Source organism: Eptatretus burgeri, chromosome 12, assembly GCF_056783735.1.
Source record: "Eptatretus burgeri isolate ZD-2024b chromosome 12, Ebu_testis_v1, whole genome shotgun sequence".
NCBI lineage: Eukaryota > Metazoa > Chordata > Myxini > Myxiniformes > Myxinidae > Eptatretus > Eptatretus burgeri.
Genome location: NC_140972.1, coordinates 32,873,468 through 32,901,428, shown reverse-complemented (window position 1 = coordinate 32,901,428; position 27,961 = coordinate 32,873,468). Strand labels below are relative to the sequence as shown.

The window sequence follows — 27,961 nt, the reverse complement described above, 5'->3', positions numbered from 1 at the left end:
GCCGAGAAAGGTGAGAGGCAGGAGCACCAGCCCAGAGGGGAGAGCAGTATGTGCCAAAGTCAGGAAAGATCATGGCAGATAGTGAGACCCAGAAGCTTGAATGAAAGTTTTAGGGTAAATCCAATATGGTTACCAAACCATGTGACCTATGACATGATAGGTGGAAACGTTGTGTTCCTCAAGGATCGGCGGTCATAGCTGTAAAATTTGGCTTTGATTTGTTCAGCCGTTTCAGAGAAGAAAATATTTGAAGGGGGTTTTTTTTTCATTTTTTAAATATGGCTGCCGAACCACATGACTGATGACGTAATCAATTTTTTTCTGTCGACCAATTTATCCCAAGAAGACCCTCAAAAATTTTCATACCGATCGAATGTAGCATTCTAGGTATGCAATTATGACATCATATCGAAGGCACCTATGACATACAAAAATCATACTTATTCCCCATGAGGAGAACTACCTATGTGCCAAGTTTCAATTTTACCATGGTGTGGTTTCAGAGATGGAGGTCCAAAGTTTTTTCCTTTTCTATCCAACATGGCTGCCACACCACGTGACATATGACATCATTATTATCATTGAAACATTCTACATGAGTAGTCGCACCAATGGTGAAAATTGTCTCAATCCGACATGCGGTTGCAGAGAAAAACTGCATTCAAGTTCTGTGTAGACAAACAACCAGACAGACAAACAAACAAACAAACACAGGCAAATGCAATACCCTCTCCTCTGGCAAGGGTAATAAGCTAATCAATCAACCTAAGTTTATCACAGACTCGTATTTGTTGGCCAGCTTCCAAGTACCAACAGGATATTGCAAAAATTTATCAACAGAATTTATTTCAGACATTTCAACAAAACAAACAATCAAATAACTTGTATCTGGGAAAAAACAACAAAAAGCATGTTTATAGGGTTTCATCAAAATCATCGTCAGTGGAAAAAAATGTCAATAAAGATAAGTTTACTGGTGCAGTATTGTTCACTGTCTCTTCATCAATTGCATTAGGCTGATCGACCAAACATCTAGCTTTCACAGGCATTATGCAATGATGGACCTCTGTCTGAGGATCGGCAGAATCAGCAGCCACCACACATCCAGTCACAGGTTTCACAGCACTTATCTCCAGTGTGTCCAATATTTGTGTTCCAGTGGTGCTGTACTTGTTATTGGACGAAGCATCCCCCAAAAAGTCAAGCCACTTTGAAGTCTTATGGGGCTGCTTTGGAACAGAATCCTGACCCCTGGGCCAAGGTCTAGTTTTGACTCCTTGGTTGTACTTTGGAATGTCTTGGAGAGAAAGGTCACGTTGACATGAGACGTCATCAGTGAAGCAAACCATGGTGGGCTAGAAGAGAAGATTGGCTTGTATTATTGGTGGCGTATACAGTAATCAATTAAATTGGAGACTTGTACATCAAATGCTAAATTGAAGATCTTTGCACGACACTCTCAGCATAAACACGGCACCTTAAACTCTGACATTTATCCCTATTTTCACAGCTAAGTTTATTAATATAGTTTGAATTATCCCAAGGTAGTATGCAAAAACAAGTTCAGAGTGCAAACTTCATTGAAGCCCATTCTAACATGGAAAAGGTACAGTCTTGCGACACCAAAATTATGCAATACCAACAGAGCAGTTGGGCAGGCAAAGGGCACAATACATAAAGCAACAAATTAGAACAAAGAGGCAAACCACCAGAATTTGCTATAAAAGCCTTCTTTGCAATGTTGATGAATATTTAATGGGGAATATTAATCAAATGAGGCTTGTTTGGTTGAAGTATAAAGTGCATGTCATGAAATAGGTCATTTTTGAGTCGATCTGCATCACATGCAAAATTATTTTTTCGATGGAGTAATGTTTTAAAGCAGGGTTTCTTAACCTTTTTAGTATTGTTTCCTCCTTTGAAATTGCCAAATAATGATATTTCCCCCCACCACATTATCAGCACTAAATTAATTTTAAAAAACAAAAAAATATTTAAAAAATAATTCCAATACATATTTTCATTAAAATATTGTTAGACAATTTATTGCGTAACATTGTCTTATATTATTTTAACATTAGCATTCCTAATATGTCGTGTTGACTGTCGTAGTACGATATTTTCTTTTATAGTGTTGCCAAATAAGCACGTTAATTTTCAATGAATTTTTGTTCCGCTAATTTTTCATCGCTTGGGAAGCGTATTCGGATGACGTATTCAACGCAATAAATAGTTTGAAAATTGTTCAACCGAAAAAATAATTTTCCCCCTGAAATCCTAAAATTTCCCCCCAGGGGGAAATAAGGTCAGGTCAGGTTCGATCTGTGACCTGCTACAGGTACCATGTAAACCTGTACTAACCTGTTCCATGGTCGGGTTGTCGGCGACTAAACCGTCTCCCCCACCAGGTTTTCTGGTGAGGAGGGTGTTTGGATATGGACACCCAGCAGGATTAAAAACAAAACCTGTCAAAGGGCGGAGGAGCTCCTTGTGAGCCAACGGCCATCCATATCTAGTGCCCAACTGTGTCTGCGGACGTCCTCCTGCAGTTGGGTTACTTCTTATTAGGAGGTTGGTGGCAGGATTTGCACTCCAGCCACCGTAAAACGCTTCATTCCGCAAAACGCAAAAACGCAAAAAAATCTGAAAACCCACTCCGTGCAGAGTACCTCCCTGTGCAGCTTCCCTTCGCAGGGCAGCTCACCGGATGATGGGATTGGGGCAAAGCCTTCGGGACCCCAATCTTTGATAGGAGGAAACCACGGGGTAACATCCCTGGGTCAGATTGCGGGAGAGTGTGTCGGAGTGGTGCTGGTGTCGTCCACCAGACGGCGGTCTCCTTGGGTTAACCTGAGGCGGTCCCTTCAGGTGGGTGCCTGGAATGTCCTATCCCTAAGAGAGGATGATCACCTGTCTCTGTTATCATCTGAGCTCAAGCGTTTGGACATCGGGATTGCAGCTCTCTCTGAGGTTCGGAGACCGGATTGCGGCGAGATAATGGTGGGTGGTTACACCTACTATTTGGTCTGGTCACTCTGATGGTTACCATACCCAAGGAGTTGCTGTAGCTGTGTCCAATAAGCTGACCCCAATGATAATTGAGGTAACACCGGTCAACGAGCGTATTATGAGATTAAGGATTCGTCACTCCTTAGGTGTCATTTCCCTGGTCTCTATTTATGCTCCGACTGAGGCGAGTGATCTTACCGTGAAGGATGCATTCTACGCCACACTCGAGTCTGTGGTTGATCAGTGCCCCAGACGAGATACACTTCTAGTCTTGGGGGGATTTCAATGCATCGACTGGAACTGATAGGGATGGTTATGAGGTGTGTGTTGGTCCCCATGGGTCAGGAACTATGAACCAGAATAGCACTAAGTTCCTTGACTTTGCAAGAAGTCATTGGTTCATGGTTTCAGCGCCCGCAAGCTCATCGCTGGACTTGGTATTCCAACGCTGGCGGTGTGGCAAAGGAGATTGACCATGTCCTCATTGACGGTCGTTGGAGGATGATCCAGAACTGCAGGGTCTACCGGAGTGCTCAGTTCCTCAATACTGACCACAGGCTTGTTGTAGCAACTCTAAAGCTGCACCTTAAATCCTGGAGAATGGTACCATCCCAGCCTAGGCTGGATGTTGCCAAGCTCAGGGATGAGAGAGTAGCTGAGGAGTTTGCGAACAGGCTGAGTGGACACTTGGGGGTCTGGGTGCTTTGGGGGTCCTGAAGAGTTGTGGAGCGCCTTCAAGCCCACCGTCCCTGATGTTGCCGGTGGATGCCTTGGAGTTCACCGCAGGGCAAAGAAAAATTTTGTCTCTCAAGGGACACTGGATACCATTGACCAGAGTCGCAGGGCCAGGCTGAATGGCAGAGCTGAGCTGTTCAGGGAGCTGAGGCGTAAAACTGTACGTGCACTGAGGGTGGACAAGGAGGCCTATGTGCGAGGAATCTGTGAGGGGGTAGAGCATCACCTGTGGACAGGTGATTCTCGTCCAGCTTACAGGGAGATCGCGCATTACGTTCATCCAAGCCCATCCCTCGGAGCACTGCAGTTCGAGCAGAGAGTGGTAGGCTCTTGACAGAGGAGTCTGAAGTGAAGGCCCGCTGGGCCGGTTACTTTGAGCGGTTGTACCAGGCTGATCCCCCAGCTGTCGAGTTGGACGTCAAGGGTGTTACAATCCCTGTTGCTGACCCTCGAATCAACTGTGGTCCACCATCGCTTGTGGAAACACGAGCTGCGGTGAACCAGTTGAAACGGGGCAAAGCTCCAGGGATCTGTGGCATCCATGCTGAACTTCTCAAGGCTGGTGGAAATGCTGCACTCGCGTCGTTGCATGCAGTTTTGTGCTCTGCCTGGAACACAGGCATCATCCCAACTGACTGGAAGAGGGGCCTTGTTGTCCCTCTCTGGAAAGGGAAGGGTGATCGCCAAGACTGCAACAACTACCGAGGGGTGACGCTGCTCTCAGTGCCGGGCAAGGTCTTTGCTCGGATAATTCTTGATAGGGTTCGCCACCATCTGCTTGAGCACCAGCGTCCAGAGCAGTCAGGCTTTATGCCAAAGAGGTCAACGATTGACCGTATCCTTGCTCTTCGTGTCCTCACTGAACGCAGACGAGAGTTTCGGCAGGGGCTGCTTGCAGCCTATGTTGATCTCTGTAAAGCGTTCGATTCAGTGAATCGGGATGTCCTCTGGAGGATTCTTGGTCTTCGTGGGGTGCCACTGAAACTGATCGATCTGATGTCTGAACTCTACTCTGGTACTGAGAGTGCTGTGAAGTGTGGTGGTACCGCCTCTGACTTATTTCCAGTTGTTACTGGAGTTCGTCAGGGATGTGTACTTGCCCCCACACTTTTCAGCACTTGTATGGACTGGATTTTTGGGAGGATGTCGGAGAGATCAAGTTGCGGTGCATCGTTTGGCAATGTCAAGATCTCGGACCTTGATTTTGCAGATGATGCAGTCATCTTTGCGGAGACTTTAGACATCCTCTTGGGGGCCCTCGAGGTGCTGAATGAGGAGTCGGAGCCGTTGGGATTACGGATTTCTTGGGTCAAAACAAAGATCCAGGCTTTCGGTGACATCTTGGATGCTGCTGTCCTGTCTGTGTCTGTTTGTGGTGAGGATGTTGAGGTCGTGGATAGATTCACTTACCTTGGCAGTGATATTCATGTCTCCGCAGGTTGTGAGCCGGAGGTCAATAGACGTCTGGGTCGGGCCTGGGGAGTCATGGATTCACTGGATCATGGGGTGTGGCGCTGCCGGTACCTGTGCGGGAGGACGAAAGTCAGAGTCTTCAGGTCCTTGGTACTTCCAGTCTTGCTCTATGGGTGCGAGACTTGGACTTTGACCAAGGATCTGAGACAGAAGACAATTCCTTTGGTACCAGGTCTCTTCGGAGAATCCTTGGCTATCGCTGGTCGGATTTTGTGTCCAACGAGCGGTTGCTGAGAGAGACTCGGATGAGATTTGTTACCTGCATAGTCCGTGAGCGTCAGCTGCGGCTGTATGGACATGTGGCTCGTTTTCCTGACGCTGATCCTGCTCACCAGATTCTCTCAGCGAGGGAGTCTCATGAGTGGAGGAGGCCAGTGGGCCGACCACGTGCCTCATGGTTGCAGCAGGTTGACCATCATCTCAAGGAGATGGGGATGGGCCTGGCATCTGCCTGGGGGATGGCCAGACGGAGGCCCCTGGAGTACCGGCGGAAAGTGGACGCAGCGACGCGCTGTTCTGGCACATGCTCCCATACCTGACCTGACCTGGGAAATTTTCCCCAGGTTAAGAATTACTGTTTTAAAGTGTCATACTCAAAAGTTTACTTCTGTAACTTAAAAGGAATTTCAACAAGGCCCCAGAATGCTCTTGAAGGTGAGAGTAAATTATTATCATTCATTGAAGATTAAATTTTTTAGGAAAAGATGAAAAAGAAAGAAGAAAAAAAATCGTTACCTCCACCATCGAAGGTGGATGAAGATTATGTTTTCACCCTGTCTCTGTCTGTTTGTTTGCTTGTCGGTTTGTCTGTTTGTAAAGGCGCTGTCACACCTTGACTTTTTAGCCAGCAATGGCAACGTATAAAAATGTATGTAAAACGTTGGCGTACGCTGAAGTTGAGGTTTTTTTTAAGTCTTGGTCGTATTCATAACGTGTTGGTCGTATGCATAACATATTAGTAACGGGCACAGAACATTTCGTTGTCTTATAGATAACTTATACCAACGAATGCTTAGCCTGTTGTCGGCGTTCACAACCTATGCCCAACGATAGTTTAACTTAGGCATAGCGCGCTGCAGGTATCGCCGATGAACTTGTGGCGTTCTCTGTTAAAAACCTGCCGCACGCCGATTTAAATCATAACCGCCTGAAAATTGGAAGTGTCACCATCGCAAACACACCTTGACGATTTAGCCAGCGTATGCCGACCTATGAAAAATGTGTCTAAAACGCTGGTACACATCGAATACGGTATGGGTAAATTGTGTATACGTTAGGAGCACGCTGAAAAACAATGAAGTACGCCGTCATATTCCGTGGTACGTCTAGTACGTCGTGAAATTTCAAGCATGCTGAAAATTTTACGACGTACTCGACGTATGGCTCACAAGTTCCGCATACGCTGGCATAACTTCTCGGCACGCTCCGCGATCGTTGACACACGTCGGACACACGTTACTTGTAAGTTACTCATAAGTCGAAATACGTCGAGGTAATGTTTAGCATACCCGAAACTTAATTTTTAACCTATGAGTAAGGTGCTTTGAACCTATGAGTAGCGTGCTTTGAACCTATGTGTAACGTATCTCAAACGCACATTGGCGTATGTAGACGGATTTGATTGGCGTCTTCCAGACGACCACAGAACTTACTGAACGTGTTTCTAACTTACATCTACCGTATAATGGCGATTTGGCAGCGTTTAGGGGAATTGGTATATACAAATGGGCTACACAAGAGGAACCCATCAGTGTCCCAGACTCCATGTTGAGTAGATGTCAATGTCAGTAGTAGTAGTAGTAGCAGTACTTTCAAGTAACGTGTTGCGAAGTGTGAACAACGTTCATGTGGCGTGCTTACAAAACGTTACTCATAGGTTAGAAATAAGTTTCGGGTACGCTAAACATTACCTCGACGTGTTTCGACTTATGACTAACTTACAAGTAATGTGTGTCGACGTGTGTCAACGATCGCATAACGTGCCGACAACTTCTGGCCAGCGTAGCGGAACGTGTGAGTCATACGCCGACATACGTCATAAAATTTCAAGCATGCAAAAATTTGAGGACAACCCAAAAGTACAACGTTTAAAGCCAGCGTACTACGACGTATGGCAGTTTTTTCAGCGTGTTCTTAACGTATACAAAACGTACCCATAACGTATTCGACGTGTGCCAGCGTTTTAGACAAATTTTTCATAAATCGGCATACGCTGGCTAAATCGTCAAGGTGTGACAGCGGCTTAAACAGGATACCTCAAAAAGTTGTCGACGGATTCAGACAAAAGTTGGGGGAAACGTTTGGTGTGTGACAGAAAGAAATGATTCCATTTTGGTGAAGATCCGAATCAGATATTTTTTTATGATTCTTCACCATTGAGAAATCGGGCTAAACCGATATAGAGCACAATATCTCAAAAAGTTGTGGACAGATTCGGACGAAACGTGGTGGACAGGTTAGGTGTGACAAGGACGAATTGATTAGATTTTGGTGAACATCCGAATCCAGATCTGGATAGGCGAATTTTAAACTGATTTATCACCACTGAGAGATGAGGCCAAACATGATATATTGTTACGAATCTGGCAGCCATTTGCACACAACAGCCAGAGTCCTCCCTGTTCAGTTACTTTGATAAGTATGTGTTTATAGTTAGGGTCCTGTCCCTATGTATGTGATTAAGTGATTAAGTGTATGTGCACTGCACATAAGTGCATGTGATGATTAAGGTGATTAAGTGTATGTGGGCTGCGAGTTATTTTTTAGTTAGAATTAATATCCAACAACAACAACATCCTCCTTCGCTCCTGCCACCATCGGCCTTCCTCACATGCATGCGTGCCGAGCACAGACGTGGGTGGGGCTTCCATCGCCTCAGATCGGAGCCCCGCTCCAAAAAAGGGGCATGGAATGTTTCCTCTGCCCAATGAGCGAAGTGCGAGCAGAGCATGCACGCCCCAGACATGGGAAGCCAGAACACCCAGGGAAAGAAGAATGTCTTGACTAAGCGACAAAGGAGCAGAGAAGAGTGGTGCGTGAGAAGAGGTTGTTGGTCGGACACCCCCCCCCGCCCCACCGTGTTCTGGCCTGCTGGGCGCTCCTTGTCATGGTCGTCGGTCTTCTCCTCGGCGCTTGGTGCGAAGCTGACTCGTGCGGGTTCGAGTCTCACCGTGGTGGTTTGTGTTGGAGCGCGCGGGCTGGTGGTCAGAGCGTCCGACTTCCCCGCCAAGAATCCCAGGCTCCACAGGGGCAGGTCGGCAAGCCGCACGACGTGGCCAGGAACACCACGGAACTCTGTCCCCCCAGCTGAACTATCCTCCTCGGCTGGAGGACCGAAAAAGATCCGGTGGGGTCCATTTCTTTTTGGATGTGCGTGTGTGCGTCTGTGGGCCTAGTCTATAAGTAGAAACGGTATAAGTGCCTTGCATCATTGTACATTTGATTATATTTGGAGTAACTCTGCTCTTTGTCTCCCTCTCCCCCATTATAAATAAACCCCGTGTTAAATGTACCAGCTCGTTGCCTGTCGTTTCTATCATTGGCCCAGCATGATGCGGGCTTGAGAAATAGGGAGGCCGTTTGTGCCGTAAAGTGTTCATTTGGTCCGGCAGGCTTTGGTAATCCCCGCTCGGTTACGCCGGATCTGAGTCGGTAACAGCGACTCGGTCCGGACAAAGTCGGCCGAGGGTGTGGCTTCCCCGGTAGTTAGACGGCGTGGGTACTTCGGCAAATTGGAATTGGACAATTAACCCTACCCTATGCCGTAGAAATATTGGCGTCCACAGTCCACTAACGGACCCGTGACCTTCAATTCCGGTGTTCAGTGGGAGACGGCCCAACTGCTCCATCTAGCGGCTGTCCTCGCCACCCGGCACCACAACAATATAGCATGATATTTCAAAAATGTATTGCGCCCGATATGTTCCCATGGCTCAGGCATTGTGTGGGGTAGGTGTCGGATCGTTGATGTTGACTGAAAACAATGTTGATGTAGCGACTCATTTTACAAAAACTCAGCCACACCGATCACAGATAAAATAATTTCACCACAGCAACGGAATGATTTTCTTTATTACATCAACATACAGACCATTACAATATCACGGCTTGAGAGGATGGTAATGTGATTGTTTAAAAACTTTAAAATATGCTTCCTTTCATAAATACAAACGGAACCCGTTGCCATCTTTGTAGATACAACTTGTATAAAAGCCCATCAAAATGACGGGTTGGAATTATTTCATTCAAAATATTCAAGGAGACTGGAAAATATGATGTTTCGTAGCAAGAAGTGATATTTTAAAACACTACATGTACAAATGTGACCCTATTTTCTTTATCTTCTGGGATGTTTGATATCGACAGTACAGCCTCGTGAGCGTGCCAAGGTCTGAAGCCTGGGCCCAGCATCAGGTGTGCTTGCTTATATTGGTTCACGAGTCAGTAAGTGACCACTACATTCGTTATGGGTGTGTGTCTGTCTGTCTGTCTGTCTGTCCCGAGCATAGCTCCGTGGGTTTTGATCCGATCCTGATAAAATTTGGGTGGGAGGTTTTATATCATGATCTAGTTGTGTTTTCCTGAGAATGGGCGTGCTGCGCCCATTACAGGCAGAGCCACGCCCAAAAAACGTGTTTTTAGGGGGTAGCCAATTTCAAGTTACATCTTCTCCGAGGGGGTTTGTTGAATCTGGAAGGGGTTTCGGTATTTGGTTAGCCCAATGGCACCTGCATAGCCCCATGGAGCTCAATTTTTCATTTTCGTCCCAAGGTCAAGGTCACAAGGTTACGAACTTAGAAAACGTCAAAAAAAATCAATAAATTGGGCATCGAGCTCCTAAGGTTTTCAACTGTTTTGAATGAAAGTTGGTATGCAAGTAGTGCTCTTCCAGTACTTCAACTTTCATCATTTACGTTTTTCCCGATTCCCGCCAGTTTGCCCGTGGCATCCCCTCGAAGGTCAAAAAATAAAAAGGCGAACCGTGTACATTGCTCGTGAACCATCACCGTCTCCAGACTTGTCTTCTTTATTTAGTAGACAACCTACAGACGTAAATGAACACTGTTTTACTCTGCGTGTGTTGCACATGTGCAGCAAATTTCACCTCTCTGCGCATTGTATTTATATAATTGTTATTTTTAAACGCTTATGTACACCACCCTTGAGGCACGGTTGCAAGTCACTGTCGACATTTCCAAGAGAAGAGACATAATTACTCTTTTATGAAAAGATGTTTTTCGAGTTTTTTTTTAATCCTGAAAAATACACCATAGTGAACACAGTCATGTTAAAGATTGGCCTTTAAAAACCCTTCTTAAGGCCCTGTCACACCTTGACGATTTAGCCAGCGTATGCAAAATTTGGCTAAAACGCTGGCACACGTCGAATACGTTATCGGTAAGTTTGTATACGTTAAGAGCATGCTGGTATACGTCTTTGTACGCTGACATACGTCGTAGTACGCCGAGCTGTTGGACAAATTTTCCATGCTTGAAAGTTTTCGACGTATGCCAGCGTATGACTCACACGTTCCGCATAATGCTGGCCATAAGTTGTAGGCACGTGACGCGATCGTTGACTCACGTCGACACACGTTACTTGTAAGTTACTCATAAGTCGAAACACGTCGAGGTAATGTTTAGCGTACCCGAAACTTATTTCTAACCTATGGGTAACGTGTTGTAGGCACGTTACGCGATCGTTGACACTCGTCGACACAAGTTACTTGTACGTTACTTACAAGTCGAAACACGTCAATGTAATGGTTCGCGTCAGTGTTCCAGACTCCCTGGTTTTTTTTTTCTTCGGTATGACGGTGATGTTAACACTTCGATTTCTAGTGCGGTTATAATATAATATAACACACTGGTACTCATTTCGCCGACCTCGGAAGGATGACAGGCTGAGTCAACCCCCTGGTGTATTAATTCAGCAGCCAACGGGGCTTGAACTCAGGACCCCAGGATCCCAAGTCGCCACCCTAACCACAAAGCCAACACCAGGCTCAAACAGTACGTAATTAATAGACATTTAGTCGCAAGGCTTCACCGTGAAAGATACATTCCAATCATATGTAATTCATAGACTATGTGTGTGTATTCTGCAAACAATGTTAAAACAATACGTAAATAATAGGCACATAGGCACATGGCTTCACAGACTGACAGCTTCACGGACCGTGCTTTTCAATTTATTTTCGATAGATATCGTGAAATTACATCCTTACCATAATTCACAGACCGGTGTTTGTTTGTTTGTCACGTTACTCCTTCTCCAGTTCTGGGCTGATTACATCCAGGCGTGCTACATAGGATCAGCATGACCCCAAATGATGTATAGGGGTGTTTATATCTTTGCCGGTGGTCTGGGGTGGAGGGTAACTTCTCTATGTAAATGTGTATCATGTAGCGCCGCTTCCAGGTGGGGGAGGGTATTATAAGTCATCACCATTTACAGCAGTCTTCCTGTCCCCACATTTTCCAGTGCAGTGAGGTGTTTTGAATGATAAGCAGTCGTGTTTTTGCTTCATACATGTAACCTGGGTTTTTTTTTTTTGCAAATACAGAGCTGTCAGTTGCCTATACACCACCCAGATAAAGGTATGCGTCAGAAAAAACGTGTTGCATACTTGGAACAACATCGCCTGTAGGGCGGATACTCTGCAACTTTATTCAATACAACGATACCCCTTGGGTATATGCATCGAGAAACAAGCCATGACAACAGGACTACCGACTGTTCTACATTCTACACCATTCTTGTGTGTAACCAATCTGATACTTCACTTTACCATTTGGTTGTGTGAGTGATTGTGATTGTCATTCATACCAAAGCCAAACCATGCTGAATGGTGTGTCAAAGTGAGCCGAGGGTCATCTACTTCAAACCCTTATATATTTTTACCTGGCATTCGCCTATTTCCTCAACATATTTTGCCTGAAAGCTGAGATATTCGGCTTTCTTGTGATACCAATGGAAATTGTTTTTAAGGCCCATCTGGAAAATGGCGGCAACACTAAAGGCAAACCCGCTGCCTTTTCATACTTATGGTATTCTATGACCAATGTGAGTTTGCGGACACACAAAATGAGACTAAAAGTAATTATGTCATTATCTCGTTGCCAAGTCATGTCCCACTTCGGGTGACATTCATGATCAGATTTCTCCCAAAATCTCTATCCTGCACTGCTTCTCAAAGCTCGGACAGAGACATCTTGGTTGCAGCCTTTACCCCATCCACCAGGCACATACAAAAACTATCTCTTCCTCTTCTTTCCTCAACGATACGCAGCATTTCTGACTTCTCCAGACTTTCGTTTTCTGCATGCATGGTGTACCCAAAGTATGACAACGGTTTCTGCTTTAGCATCAGTGCCTTCTAAGGTACATAGTGGGCCAATTTCTTTAAGCACTGATTTGTTTGTTCTTGCAAATCATGGAATTGTTAACATTAGTCTCCCACACCACATTTCAAAACTGTCAGTCTTCTTCCTTTCTTTCTTCATCACTGTCCATGACTCACATCGATGCATTGTAACTGGAAATCCTCGAGCAGTCACCGGCCTCCTCTTAGTTTGTATTGTCACATCTTTGTCTTTCCGAATCCTTGTCAATCCTGACTATGCTGTTCTCCCCAATGCTAACCATCCAACCCTAACCATAACTTAAAAGTTACTCATACTAAAAAGATAAACTACCAGTATACTCAAGCGATTTCCTTTTGGTGTGAAGCCCAAAATCTGGTCTCATCTGGTCATAGTGAAATGGCGATGAGATTTAATATCGTTTTTTGTTAAATGTTGATTTTATGTGTATGAATAAATGTAATTATGTACCAAGCGACTTGCATTGTCATAATCTACAAAATACTTGGTAATTTCCTTGCCGCAGATTTAGAATCTGAAAATATAACATCTCTCTGGAATTTCTTCAGTGCAGTTTGTGAAAAGGTATATTCCAAGGTAACAGAGATCTTGGAAGAAGATAACAGGGAATGGAAAAGTTCTTCATGGTGTTTCATTTTAGTGAATAGAACTTGTGGCAAAATAATCACCAACATCTCGCTTGATTTGACATATGACTTGCTACTTGTGTTTAGAAGAAGGCCATATTCATTCGTTTTCAGTGTGCAACAAATAACCAAACACTGAAACGTTAAATAAAACTCTTCCTAACTTCACCAAAACGAAACAACAAAAAATCTCCATTCTCCTACTCGTTCAGGATGCATATATACTTCCCGTAAACCTCTTCTGGTTAAACTCCCAAAATCCAGCCTTATGGCACACCTCAATGCTTTTGTTTCTTTTCTTGCACTTGTGAACCACCTTCCTGAAGCTGTCCAATCAAACTCTTCCCTCCAGGGATTCAAATAGACGGTGCATCACCATTTCATGTCGTACCCAATCCCGACCTGCGATATTTTCTACACCAATTAAACCCATCTTTCTCATCCAAACGTCTTACTTGCAGGTTTCCGCATTTCATCCCCGTCTCTTTTCATGTTCATTTATTCCCTTGCATGTTGTCTAAAACTGTGGTCCCACTACCCCACTGTCAGTTGCCATTTTACCCTCTCCCACCAAGCTCGTCCATGTGCCTCGATCTTGCATTCAAAGTCTAAAACAAAGGAAATGTGCAGCAAATATCTTTATGGACATCGGAAGTACACAGCACTGAAAGAAAGATTATATTCAATAATTTATTTATTGAATTTTATGCAGGGCCAAGTCCTTCCTTACCTCATAACAATGTACAAGGCTGTCACAACCAAAGTTCCATGGAATATGGCTCCCTCAAGTGGGCTGATGCTACTGATTCTAATTTTGGTCCATTCGAGAAGTTGAGTGCAAGGCCCCACATGTCATAACGACATCTCACTACAGGAGGTCGAGTCTCAGGGGTTGCTTCTTGCTCACCCTTGTGGCCTTGCAGTTTCTCAGCAGTTTTTTTTTCTGGTCCTGTTCTTTCTGCCCTCTTACATTCCTACCAAATTTCTCCCCAATCCCCTCCGAGGCCACATGCATTCCACGAAAGCCCTTACCTTGTCTCACCCTCCCCAAATCTAGCCTCAATACTCACTTCCATTCATCTCCCCCCCCCTGCTCCCCCTCCATCTTACCTGTGGGATTGTGTTCCTGGGTCTGCTGATTCATGTCTGCTGCCAACCATCACATTGTGGTTTTGTGGTCTTTCCCAGGTCTTCCTCTAAGTTTTACTACATCCAGTGAGACCACATCTCCCTTTCACCTGCAAACCCTCTCCTCATGCTGTGAAACCACCACATGGTCTTATCCAACTGTTTCGTCTTCAACCATGTTTGGCTGTTCACCGTTTCCCCACTGTTGTGCTGCTCTTTCAGGAACCCCTTGCAAGCTTTTCCATGCATTTAAAAAAGAAAACACATCCAATCATAAAATATTTAACAACTTAAACTCACCGCAGTCTCAGCTTTGTTGTTGCAGGTTTCTTTATTGTTGCGTTGTGTCAGAGTCTGAGTTCTCCTTCTTTTGGAAAAACGGAAGCTGCACACATACACAAGGTCATTGAGGATATTGCTGTTATGCTCATGGTCAGGACAAAAAAAAAGAAGAGAAAAAAGTAATATTTATGCATAACTGACTCGAATCAAATTACAAATTTGCGTTGCTGATTGCACTGATCGTGAAGTACGATGTATCCAGCTAAAGTATTCGCCAAAGCTCTGGCACACAGTAACTATATATTTTGGAAAGGTAAAAAATTGTGATCTGTACACCAACCCAATATTGAAATACCATTTGTTAAATATATAAGCAAGGAATAATTTGCACCTAACATGGTTTCACTGTCTGTGAAGCCAAAATAAATGTGTTTTGCAGTACATCACAAGGTGTATTTAAAAAAAATGCTGAGTTTCTGGTAACCTGACCAATCCCAAAAATTCCTGGGTTTCTTGTCGTCTTTTATGCAACACAGTGATTTCAGCAGTTTCCGGAACCGGTGACTTGAAACAGAAATTTAATCCGACTCAGAAAAAAAACAATGTGGAAAATTACAGGAAAAAATTTAATTAGGCTGAATTACAAATAAATATTCACCAAATTGTGAATGCATGGACGATTCTCCACATACTTAATTTTCAAAGCATACATATCAAGTCATTAAAAAAACGCAATTCTATGCAGAAGGAATAGCGTGCATACCTGGAACGTGAGCAATGCTCTGCTCACATCAATCGCAGCTGCTTCGGATGAATGCTGCTTTGAATCTCGATCTTGATTGCTGGTATTAAATCCTTACTATAATTCACTGACCAGTGTTTGTCATGCTACTCCTCCTTCAGTTCTGGGCAGATTACATCCATACTTGCTACATAGGATCATGACCCCAAATAATGTATGGGGGTGTTTTATCTTTGCCGGTGGTCTTGGGAGGAGAGGAGCGAGGGGAGGGATGAATATCCTCTTTGTAAATGTGTATCATGTTGTGATACCTCCAGGTGGGGAAGGGTATTACAAGTCTCCACCATTCACAGTATAGTATTCCAGTCCCTACAATTTCCAGTGCAGTGAGGTGTTTTGAATTATAGGCAGTAAGTATGCTGCTTTTGCTTCATGCATGCAACCTGGGTTGTTTTTTTTTGGTCTACACAGAGCTGTCAGTTGCCTGTACACTGCCCAAATAAAGGTATGCGTCAGAAGAATGTGTTGCATGCTTGGAACAAGATCACCCGTAGGGCAGGTACTCTGCTAGTACTGAATAAAATTCAAACCAACAATTTACAGAGAGCCCAGTCAAAGTGAAATTCAATTTGAACATTGCCCCACTGTTGAAAAAAAAATCGATGAAAATGTTCCCTGATATGATTGCAGGTGAAAACAAAATGTCAGTCATTACACGCGTATGCATGCTACTTTGGAGAAATAAAAAAAATTTAGGGTGAAAAATTGTCGAAATACAGCTAAGATTGCAAAAAATTGTCAAAAAAACACTAAAAAAACAAACAAAAAAAAAACCACTCGGTACCTCTGCCAGGCTGACCAGTTTACGTTTTGTAGCCCACCGATTGATCGGATCTGCATCCTGACCGGAACCAAAATCAAATTGGCTTGTTCTTGTCCCTTAACGAACGCATCCACCAAGTTTTGTCATAATCTGTCCACAACTTTTGGAGATATTGTGGCGTATATCGTTTTATGCTGAAGGTGCCATCTCTCAATGGTGAAGAATCGCTTTAAAAATTTGAGGACCTCACTGTCCACCACCCCTCGCTTGCACACCGGGAACAGTGCATGTTGCTTACTGCCCCCTGCCAGAGGCAAGCGGTGTTATAAGTCACAGGCACAAAATACACTTGCCACACTACCACCTCCAAACACACTCATGGGAGGAGTGGGTATTTCTAGTAAACATTAACATGGCTTGAAGTGCCACGTCCCATGCATACGGTTTCCACATTTTTCCCACCTACTGTTTATAATTCCATTTTCATATTATTCCCTATTGTTTGTTTCACTTTTATGGTAACATACACCACCTAAGGGCACCGTGGAGATTCGAGGAAAATTGTATTTTTTCCAATACAAGTACACAAATAAATGTTTGTTTTTTTCCATTCATAACATCAAAAGGAATTTATTCTTTGAAACGGCAATTTAGGTTTTTTTTGGAATGGAAAAGACAGTCTCTTGAAGTGGGGAAAAAAAATCACTAATTCTAACACAAGTATCTTCCATTTAAACATATACAAACCATGAACAACAATATTCGACATTGCGACATCGACAGATATGACTCCGACAACATTATTAAATAATACATACTTGTACCAAGTATGATTTAAATCTCTTCAGTTGTTCTCAAATATCACATTTTTACCTTTTATTTACCATTTTTACCTGACCTCTTGATCCCATAGTCTAATCAGTTTATGTATACATCATTACACATACTTGTACCAAGTTTGACTTGGATTTCTTCAGCCGTTCTTACGTTATTGTGCGAACGAAAACCTATCATGGACTCTGACCTTTGACTTATTGATGCTGCCATCTAATCAGTTCTTTGCATCGTACTGTATGTATACCAATACTAAGTTTGGTCAAAATCCCATCACTGGTTCACAAGTTAGCATGGTAACATAATTTTTACTTAACATTACCTCTGACCTTTGACACTTTGACCTCAAAATCTAATCGGTTCATCTTTACATCATTATACATACATGTACCAAGTTTGACTTGGATCCCTTCAGCTGTTCTTAAGTTATCGAGGTAACAAAAACCTATCACGGATAGACAACCTGAAAACATAATGCCTCCAGTGACTTCGGTGGTAGAGGCAAAAAAAAGTTCAAAAATAACCCAAATTCAAAGAATTAACTAATTATGCTTGCCAGACCATACATCCGATCAGGTTGAAAATTTTAATTCCCCATGATTACGAGATAACAACTGTGAAGTTTCACATCGATCGATAAAGCGGTTCAAGAGAAATAACTTATTAAAATATTTTCCAGCCTGGTATCCACAATATTGTTGTTTCACAATAACTGTGACGTGATCACCCTGGTATCCATAAGGCTTGGGGAACGTGTGTGAAGTTTCCGCTCAATGTGTCAAGCTGTTCTGGAGAACATTTTTAGAGGTTTTAGGGTAAATATAATATGAATGTCAAACCATGTGACCTACATAATCAAAGGGAGGGAACGTTTTGTTCTTGATGGATAGGCAGTCATACCTATAAAGTTTCACCTCCATCTTTTCAGCTGTTCCGGAGGTGATTTTTAAAGGTTTTCTTTCTTCAATAAAAAACAAACATATGGCTGCTGAACCATGTGACCGATGAAATCAACAATTTTTGTTCTGTAGATCAATATTTTTCATCATCAATTTTTCACTTCCCTCCCCTCGCACTGCCTCCCCCTCCCCCCTTTCAACCCCAACGCTGCCTCACTCTCCCCTCGTGCTGCCTTCCCCTCCTTCCCCTCTCACATCCTCCTCCCAAACCCCCTCCCACATCCTCCTCCCAAACCCCCTCCCACATCATACAACTCTCCCGAGGTTGAGGATAGGAAGGAGTGTCAAAGAATGAATGTGAAAATTGGACAAGTGAAAGCTTTCTTTTATTTTAAAGCATTCGGAACTGCTTCTTGGATCAATTCAGTTTATATAAAGCAATGAATTGCCAAATCATGGCAAGATAGCCAAGAGGTATGCATGCTCACTCCAGGCTGTCTCGTTTGGGTTTGAATCCTGACCCAGCTATAAACTGTCCTTGCGGTGTTTCACACGCAGGGTGATTCATCAATGTGTGTGCCATCTCTCAGATGGACGTTAAACTGGATGTCACATCCAACAGAATCTCCCCTCAACTCTCCTCCTCTGCACTCTCTCCCTCCCACCTCCCTCTCTCCCTGGTGTTCATTTATGGATTGGATATCCCACACAAAAATTCCAATGCTGTGTTAGCCAATTTCCTGCTTGGTCAGGCAAAGAAGGCAGTATACAAGTCAAGGAAAAGAAAACTTGATAGTGTTGGAGATAATGATGAAGATGCCTTGTTTTTGATCAAAAATCTTGTAATTAGTCATGAAAAATTGGATTTTGCTTTCTTTTCAGTAACTGGTAGAGTACCGCAGTTCAAATCAAAATGGTATATAAAGGAAGTTATTTGCAAAGTCCGAGAGGAATGTTTATCCTTTTGTGAAATTTTTGTATAAAATCCACCCGATTAATCCTTTCGTTTCTTCAGAAATTGTTTCTTGGTTTTCTATTTTTCTTTCTTTCCCCAACCCCTCTCCCTCCCTCTCTCCTCTCAACTCTCTCTGACCCCTCCCTCCTCTGTCCCTTTCTCTCCCCCCCTCCCCACCCCGTTCTCAATATTCCCATCAGCGAAGTGACAGATTGTATTTGCTCGTGAATGAATAAGTTATCGTATCATTCATTTCCACTGATTATATATTAGTTATATACATGCTAAATGGCATTACCAACATGAATGAACTGAGTCATCTATATATTACTAAAACTCTCATCTGGTATATATATATATATATATATATATATATGTATGTATGTATGTATGTATGTATGTTCCCGAAATATAGCCAAAACGGTACACGATAGCGCAAAAAATTTCGGCCCACATTACTCACCATTCTCCTGCGGTGTGCAGTATCAAGTTTCATTAAAATCGAGCAACGAAAAAAAATTATTAAAAAATCAATTCCCGATTCAGTCAAGTACTCTTTGGGATTATTTGATCAATGCAAACAACCTCAGTGGTATAATTCACTGGAGCTATCTTATTGTTGTTGAAATGATTTATTAAAAAATCTCAAACATTTAGTATAGACAAAGAACGATTTATTTTTAAGCATAAAATAAACATCGCCATTTTGGTCTAATACTTCCGTGTTCATTAATAAATAAAATTGTGTTTAGAAGATTACGCACAATAATTTCTTTGACTTTCTTTTCTCCGTTTCTTTTTTCACATTGACACGCAATATCAAGTTTCGTTCAAATCGGACATTGAAAAAAAATATTAAAAAATCAATTCCCGATTCAGTCAAGTACTCTTCGGGATTATTTAATCAATGCAAACAACCTCAGCGGTATAGTTCGCTGGAGCTATCTTTTTTTTTTTTGAAATGTTTTTTTATCAACCGCTGTCACAACGGGAACCCAACGGGTTCACGGGCCATCTCGAAATGTATAAAAATAGGACTGTCAGAACAATTATAATGAGATACTTCTGCTGTACACATTTATAATTGTAATAATCTCCAAGTCACTTCCATCCTCTCTACAAATCTACTCAATGTAAAGATTTCTGACTTTCTTTCTTACGCAATGATTACAAGATCATGTGAATCAAGGTTTGTATCATATTTAAGAATATTTTGGCATGCTCACCCTGCCCATTCATTGGGATCCAATGTCACATCATCTGTTGACTCAGAAAAGGCTGTATCTCCATTACCTCCAGTAGCTAGTGCAGGCAGGTACCCCTTCCAGCGACTGCCTGGGATTAACATGAACAGTTGTAAAATCTGTCATCAAAACTAAGTACATGCATTCTTGAAAAGGCACAGGTGAGCAAGTGCAAGTCAACGGCACAAAATGCAATACTGTTGATTTAATTAAGCAACGATTTTCAAATATGAACTGTGTGATGCTCAATATGACCATTGGAAACAGGTGTTACCAGTTGTGCTTTTAATCATAGGTGGTATAAAATATAATTGATCATAAAAAGGAGGATGTCATTAGGGAGTACTTTGGTGGAGCTACAAACCTTCGTAGTCTATGTGTTTGCCATTCTGCTCAAGTGTATGTTCCCTGGAACTAGAAGCCTCGCCACAAGGGTCATTGTGTAATCTTTCACTTTCATACTGGGAGCCACAGCCTGACTTTTTATGTTCATCCCTGGAGCCTCTTAGGAAGTTAAGTTGCTGCGTGTGACGCCGACAATCTGGTGCAGAACCACCACCAAACACCTACAAGGGAGAGAGAGTGAATGTTAATTGCGATACAAGCTTGATATCACAATTCCACAGGTTAAATAGGCACTTTTACCCTGACGACTGCCAAAAGCAACACCGTAAATCTTCTTTGGGGGAAGGTGATCCATGATCATATTCAGCGGTGTTAACATGACCATGCTCATGGTTCTTTAATGAAGATCAAGAGTCAAATAACCAACCTTTATGATAGATTGCTTCTCTCCGCACATCCGACAAGTCCACTTTGTGGATTTCTTTACCTAAAAATCAAAAGCATTTGGGAATTTTTAGGATGGTACACATACAATAACATGGTTATGGATTCATCTGAATAGAATGACAAAAAATAATAATAATAACATGAAAAAGGCGCCGTGCAGAGCACGATACTTGTAGAATCCACCCCCGTCTCCAAAGGTTGCCATCGATACATCAAATTGTCCATTTCATTAAGATTAAAACTGACAATCTTAATCAAAGCTAAGGTCAATCGGATGAAAACTTATTTTTCAAATTGAAATTGATTTTAGAACTTTGACCTTGAGTTGACTTTTTGACCTCAAAAATAGTTGCTTTCCCAATTCAGTGACAACATGCAAATCTTGTTCAAATTTCAAGTCAATCAGATGAAAAATGACGATTTTAAAAATTAGAAACGCATCCCTCCCCCTTTCCACATCTATGATGAGTCGAGTTTTCATTATACCATAACACAGAGAATCGTCTTATTAGTTAGTCCCCTACCGGTTTCACTGGAGGGGACTACAAGTTTGTTCTTCATCCGTCTGACCTGTGGTTTTTCACACTTTTTCCCATACCCTTTAACATATTCAACCGAAACTTGGTACACGGTTCATTATGATAAGTTACAGAGCAAGCTTGAGTTTCAGGTCGTTTCGTCAATTTTGCCACAGAGTTATGCCCTTTTCGGACTTGGAAAATATCACATCGGTAGGGGACATGTCCAGTACCGTATTGCAAAGCAATTCTCGCTCTTGTTTTACAATGATTTGTACAACTTCCAGGAGTTGGATTGATTTTTAGCAATAACATCCTGTCGAGTTTTGAAGTTGTTCTGTCTGGCTGTGCAGAGGTGCATTAGCAGGTATGATAATTCTCCACATTAATATAAAACTAAAAGCTGAAGTTGGAGGTGGCCATCCCAACTTTGTAGAATGCTCCCATCCACACCAAGAATACAATGAACACTTTTCAACATATTTCATCCAGCGATTTAGAACAGCATAAAATATAGAGCACGGATGTAAATTTGACAAGTAATTTTCGTTTCTTTAAGTTTTTCATACAGGCTACAGAGATACTTTTACAACACTGCAAATCATTGGGACTTGGGAAACACAATCGCCAACCAGGTGCAGCACATTCAAAGTGATTTATTATTTTAATGCCCAAAACGTTCACAGGCACACCCCCAAGTCCAACCACCAGGTTAAACTCATTCCGTGAAGCAGTTTCGGAGTGCATACAAATAAGTCATGTACGTGCGCTCGCGCACACACACACGTTATCATTTAAGAAAAAGTTTGTTGGAATAATTCACATAAATCCCCAAAATGCAGGCACCGCAAAATGAAAGTGCACAACCAAGTCGAACCAAAAGCATAGGCCACATCTATCTATAATTGCAGTAATGTGTGTGTGTCTGTCTGTCTGTCTGTCTGTCTGTCTGTCTGTCTGCGACCGCCGTTTCTCGACGACCGCCAGTCCGATCTGATTGAAACTTGCCAGGAATATTGCCGGGGCCCCGCAGATGTGCCTTTTCGAGGTTTGATGTCAATCGGACGAGCGGTTCCCAAGTTATGGCCATTTTACTGCTTTTTCAGTGTTGAAAAGGTGTATATATGGCAGCTGAAGGTGTCGTTCCACCTTCTCACCTTATCATGCCATTTTTTCCCAAATTATTAATAACCGGACGATCACCAGTCCGATCGGATTGAAACTTACCAGCAATATTTCCGGGGACCCGCGGATGTGCCTTTTCAAGGTTTGATATCAATCGGACGAGTGGTTCCCAAGTTACGGCCATTTATCTGTCGACCAATGACAAGACATGGTGCTATGATATCATGAATGACATCACAATTAATGTTTATTTATTTATTTATTTTTGCACGATTGACGGTCCGATCTGATTGAAACTTGCCAGGAATATTGCTGGGGACCCGTGGATGTGCCTTTTCGAGGTTTGAGATTAATCGGACGAGCAGTTCCCAAGTTACGGCCATTTATCTGTCGACCAATATCTGCGAGAGAGGGGGACGGGAGAGGGGGGATGAGAGTGGGGGCGATAGAGGAGGGGGGAGAGAGGAAGGGCGAGACTAGGGGGGATAGAGGGGGGCAAGAGAGTTGGGAGAGAGAGGGGGGTGAGAGAAGGGGTGAGAGAGGGGGTGAGAGAGGGGGTGAGAGAGGGGGGTGAGAGAGGGGGGGCGAGAAAGTGGGGGGTGAGAGAGGGGGCGAGAGAGGGGGGCGAGAGAGGGCTGCACATACTGGCACTCACCTACGGGCACGCATCTACGGGCCAGCCCCTACGGGCCCGTACTAGTATTTCATGATGTGAAATACCCACCTGAACGAGTAATGCGACATAGGTTTGACCAAGAACAAGAGACACAGGCTGATGAAAATCAGGATGGCACAATAATTGGACTTTCTGAGCCTTCTCTCACATTTGACAAAGCCTTGAGTTGTGCTTATTGTGCTTATCCTGCTCTGTGATTCATGTTGAACATGTCCCTCCATATGCCAGAGAGAGAGAGGGGGAGAAATTTTTACCACAGGAGTGACTACTCATGTAGAATGTTTTAATCATAATTATGACATCAATGGTCACGAGGTGTGGCAGCCATGCTGGAAAAAAATTGAAAAACTTTGGACCTCTGTATCTCCAAAACCGCACCATGGAAAAAATTGAAACTTCGCACACGGCAAGCATTCAGCATGGGGAATAAGTATGATGTCACAAGTGCCTTCGTTATGACGTCATAATTGCATACGTCGAAAGCTACATCTGATCAGCATGAAAGTGTTTGAGCATCACCTTTGGATAAATTGGTGTGCATAAAAAAATTGACGATATCATCGGTCACATGGTTCACCAATCGATACAAAACCTTCAAAAATGGTCTTCTCTGAAATGGCTGAACAGATCGAGGCGATACTTTACAGCTATGACCGCCTATCCTTGAGAAACAAAATGTTCCCATCTATGACATCATAGGCCACATGGTTTGACAGCCATATTGGATTTACCCAAAATTATTTTTAAAATTTTCTTCTCGAGAACAACTGGACAGATCTATGGGAAACTTGGGCTGCACCTGCATGGGTTTGAGGGTAGAGGAATAGCAGTTGAAACCCAAATCCTATCCAGGTTCCTCCTGATGACTTTATCTTTGCTTTTTGCTTGTTTGGGTTCCTTCTGAAGACTCCAATGCAGGAATGTACCTATTTGATCTTGCATTTGATTTGAATTGAACTTATTTTAATCCAGTTCTGAATTCAATTGAATAATAATAATAATAAGCATCATGGGCCAGGGTCAGGTGTCTAATCAGGGGTTGCATTAAAGCAGGACGTCTTGGTACCCAGTCATAACTGGCAGCGGTTATAAAGTGACAGTTCCAGTTCTGTCTGTTACTAATTCTATAACACACCAGTACACAAACACCACACTTAATACACCATACAAAACTAAACAAACAGCACATAAAACAAGTCCTGGCAAGGTTCTGCAATCTTCGATTGCTCTTTTTCTCGTTTGTTTGTCTTCTCTGTCTTCTCCTGTGGTCTTCTCAACCAGGTGTCATCAGCTAGGTGATATCTCAGCCATCCTTTGAGCTCGGAAGTTGAAATTTGGCCACAAGAGTGAACAATTGCTTTGGCAAAAATGGTATTTTTTATCAATCAATTTATTATGAAAGATTCATTCATTATTTATATATTTTATTTCTCATCTGGCCACTATCTCGAGCACTTTTTGAGTGAGGAAGCTGATATTTGGACCACGACAGTGACCAAGTGATTTGACTATAAAGGATATTTTTGTTTTATTGATTAATCAATTAAGTCGTTAAACTTTTTGATTAATGACAATTTTCAAAAGGTTATAGATTCAGATGAAACTGTGGTGGTTTATGCTTCAGTCACATTTGGCTCGGCGGCCGTAGGGTCTAAAAAAATCTACGGCCACTAGCAATTATAGGGCGGCCATAGTATTTCCACGGTCACACAATGTAGCAGTCACATATGTTTTTATTTTTCCGGTAGCCGCACAGGGTATTTAGAAATTGTGGAGACCGAAAACGTGGGGGTGTCGTACAGTCTTTGATTTGATGTCGCACGGTGACCTTAGGGCGTCCCTGCCGTTGCCATAGAATTTTCAAGGCAGAAGCAAGGTGCCCGCACGCACGTGACTTATTTGTATGCACTCTTAAACTGCTTGACAGAATTAGTTTAACCTGGTGGTTGGACTTGGGGTGTGCCTGGGAAGGTTTTGGGAATTAAAATAATAAATCAGTTTGAATGTGCTGCACCTGGTCAGCGAATGTAATATTTTTTTTTTTTGGAATTTTTTGGGGGTTGGCAAAATTCATTTTTCATTGATAAGAGCCTACGGCAACCGCACGTATGACGCAAGCCCACCGTGCGCCTTACGTATGGTCGACGTGGAACACATCTACGTCATGGCTACGGCTTGTCGAATTGCTACAGCCAACCTAGAAATGAAAAAAGTTATAACTCCGCGCTATAATTCCACGGAGACCCCTACGGCCTGTAAAAGATAGCCATACGCCCTATGGCCACCCTGAGGCCACCTCAGAAACTCTGCGGCCACCGCACGTTTCTGTCAATTCAGGGGGGTACGGCCGCCGTATCCTAGCCGTAGAGCAAATGTGACTGTGGAGTTAGGTATGCTGTTAGCCAATTGATTAAGAAATTATCTTACGATTATTGGTTCACGAGCGCCAGCCAGAGTGACCACTATATTCGTTATGTCTGTGTGTCTGTCTGTCTGTCTGTCTGTCTGTGTCTGTCTGTCTGTGTCTGTCTGTCTGTGTCTGTCTGTGTCTGTCTGTCTGTCTGTCTGTCTGTCTGTCTGTCTGTCTGTCTGTCTGTCTGTCTGTGTCTGTCTGTCTGTGTCTGTCTGTCTGTGTCTGTCTGTCTGTGTCTGTCTGTCTGTGTCTGTCTGTCTGTGTCTGTGTGTCTGTGTCTGTGTGTCTGTGTCTGTGTGTCTGTGTCTGTGTGTCTGTGTGTGTGTCTGTGTGTCTGTGTGTCTGTGTGTCTGTGTGTCTGTGTGTCTGTGTCTGTGTGTCTGTGTCTGTGTGTCTGTGTCTGTGTGTCTGTGTCTGTCTGTGTCTGTCTGTCTGTGTCTGTCTGTCTGTGTCTGTCTGTGTTTGTCTGTCTGTCTGTCTGTCTGTCTGTCTGTCTGTCTGTCTGAGTGTCTGTCTGTCTGTCTGTGTCTGTCTGTCTGTGTCTGTCTGTCTGTGTCTGTCTGTCTGTGTCTGTCTGTCTGTGTCTGTCTGTCTGTGTCTGTCTGTCTGTGTCTGTCTGTCTGTGTCTGTCTGTCTGTGTCTGTCTGTCTGTCCAGAGCATAACTCCGTGGACTTTGATCCCATCTTGATGAAACTTGGTTATGTGTTTGATATCAATGTCGAGTTACATTTTCCTGGATGAGGGCGTACTAAGCCCATTGTGGGCGAAGCTATGCCCAAACAAATAGCCATTTTTAGGGGGTAGTCGGATTAAAAATCTATCTTTTCCTAGGGAATTGACTTAATGGAATGGGTTCTTCAGTATTTGAAGAGCAAAATGAATTATCTAAAACTTGTCGTCCGATTTTTCATTTTCGTCCCAAGGTCAAGGTCAAAAACTTAGAAAATTGTGAATTTTGACATAAAAAATCATACGACCACCCAAACTTTGAGAGCAAGAATGACAATATATTTTTTGAATAATCTCCTCCCCACCTAAAGACTTGAAACCATTTTGTTCTATCTCGAACACCTTGCCTGTGGCGCCCCCTTCAAGTTTGTTTTTAAGCTGATTTCAAAGTATGGATAATCCGAGGAGTGTGAAATGCCATATAGCCTATATGACGTTATATTGTTCCTGGAATGTTCCAGAGGAAGTTTTGCACCAAAGGTCATAATCCTTGACCTTTGACCTTTAAAGTTCACAAAGGTCAAATTTTCAAAGTTGTGGGAATCGAACCGGGTTTTCGACCTTCTTCGACGAACTAACTCCAATAAGCTATAACACATATCCTGTTTCCTTATTTTAATGTCCACAACATTGTTTTGTGACCTTTAAAGGTTATGCAAAGGTCAAATTTTTAAAGTTGTTTAACGAAACCGGGTTTTCGACATTTTGCAGCTGTTGATTGAAGGCCACTATAATTAATTATAACTTGGTCAAAAATTATCACATTGTCTCATCCTTGACTCCTGAAACAATCTACATCGTCAAATACCGCTCATGAACCATTGTCGTCATCAGACTTGTTATTTATTTATTTTAATTAAGCAATTAATCAATCCATTCTTATACACGGCTCTCTCCCCATTCCATCTTCATGTGCTGCATGGCGAGTAAGTATCATGCGTACACATTCATCTCAGAACGCCATTATATACTCTGGTCCTTCCCAATTATATCTTCATGTGCTGCATCTCTGAGCATCTCTGAGCGCAGGACGATATGTTATTTATTTATTGGGCATGGGGGGGGGGCGGTGTACTTTGAATGTACCTGAATTGTACTTTGGGGGGGGGGAATAATAGTGCATAGTTGTACACAAAAGTATACAGGTTTGCTTGGATTACCGGGTGCGTGCTTACTTTTTGCGATGTTATCGTTTACTTCGTCAAGACAGAACTTGGTGAGGTGCGGCCTCGCATCAAAACGCTTCAAGCACCGACTGCAATCGGGTTTTCATAAGAATTGTACTGAAACATCGATTTAAAAATGAATTTTTTAATCACACCTGATGCACTTGGAATGTCTCGCAACAAAAGCAACGTAACACATGGAACTCCTGCACCATCCTCCTGGATCCTTTCAAAACTGGGCCGCAGCACAATGCCGTTTTCTCGCACGCGCGCAAAGCAAATCCTGAAATGAAGATGAAAATAAAAAATTTTTTTAAAGAGTTATTTTTGAATAGGTATTCGCAAAATGGGAGGATCGAGAGAACAATTCAGAAACGAGCAACGCTCTACGTCATCCTGTCTGAAC

At 42.9% G+C, this 27,961-nt stretch overlaps 1 protein-coding gene across 2 annotated transcripts; it reads right to left on the bottom strand.

Annotated features, from left to right (window-relative positions):
* Positions 1–825: 825 nt before the first annotated feature.
* MRNIP (MRN complex interacting protein) lies at positions 826–27,961 on the bottom strand. 2 transcript variants are annotated; one of them, XM_085850047.1, is made up of 6 exons: positions 27,711–27,961; positions 20,908–20,967; positions 20,500–20,701; positions 20,118–20,226; positions 14,657–14,741; positions 826–1,355 (listed from the first exon to the last, which is right to left on the bottom strand). In XM_085850047.1, the coding sequence occupies exons 1-6, from the start codon at positions 27,768–27,770 to the stop codon at positions 915–917; spliced, it is 957 nt and encodes a 318-aa protein (XP_085706173.1). In that variant the 5' UTR covers positions 27,771–27,961; the 3' UTR covers positions 826–914. The 2 variants fall into 2 exon arrangements, with proteins under 2 accessions (XP_085706173.1, XP_085706174.1); XM_085850048.1 differs by lacking the exon at positions 27,711–27,961 and adding an exon at positions 27,565–27,702.

Coding starts and splice junctions, on each gene's coding strand:
- MRNIP (XM_085850047.1), bottom strand. CDS start 27,770: ATGGTGCAGGAGTTCCATGTGTTACGTTGCTTTTGTTGCGAGACATTC. Junction 20,702..20,907: donor AGAAGCAATCTATCATAAAG/GTTGGTTATTTG, acceptor TCTCCCTTGTAG/GTGTTTGGTGGTGGTTCTGC. Junction 14,742..20,117: donor GATCCCAATGAATGGGCAGG/GTGAGCATGCCA, acceptor GTATGTGTGCAG/CTTCCGTTTTTCCAAAAGAA.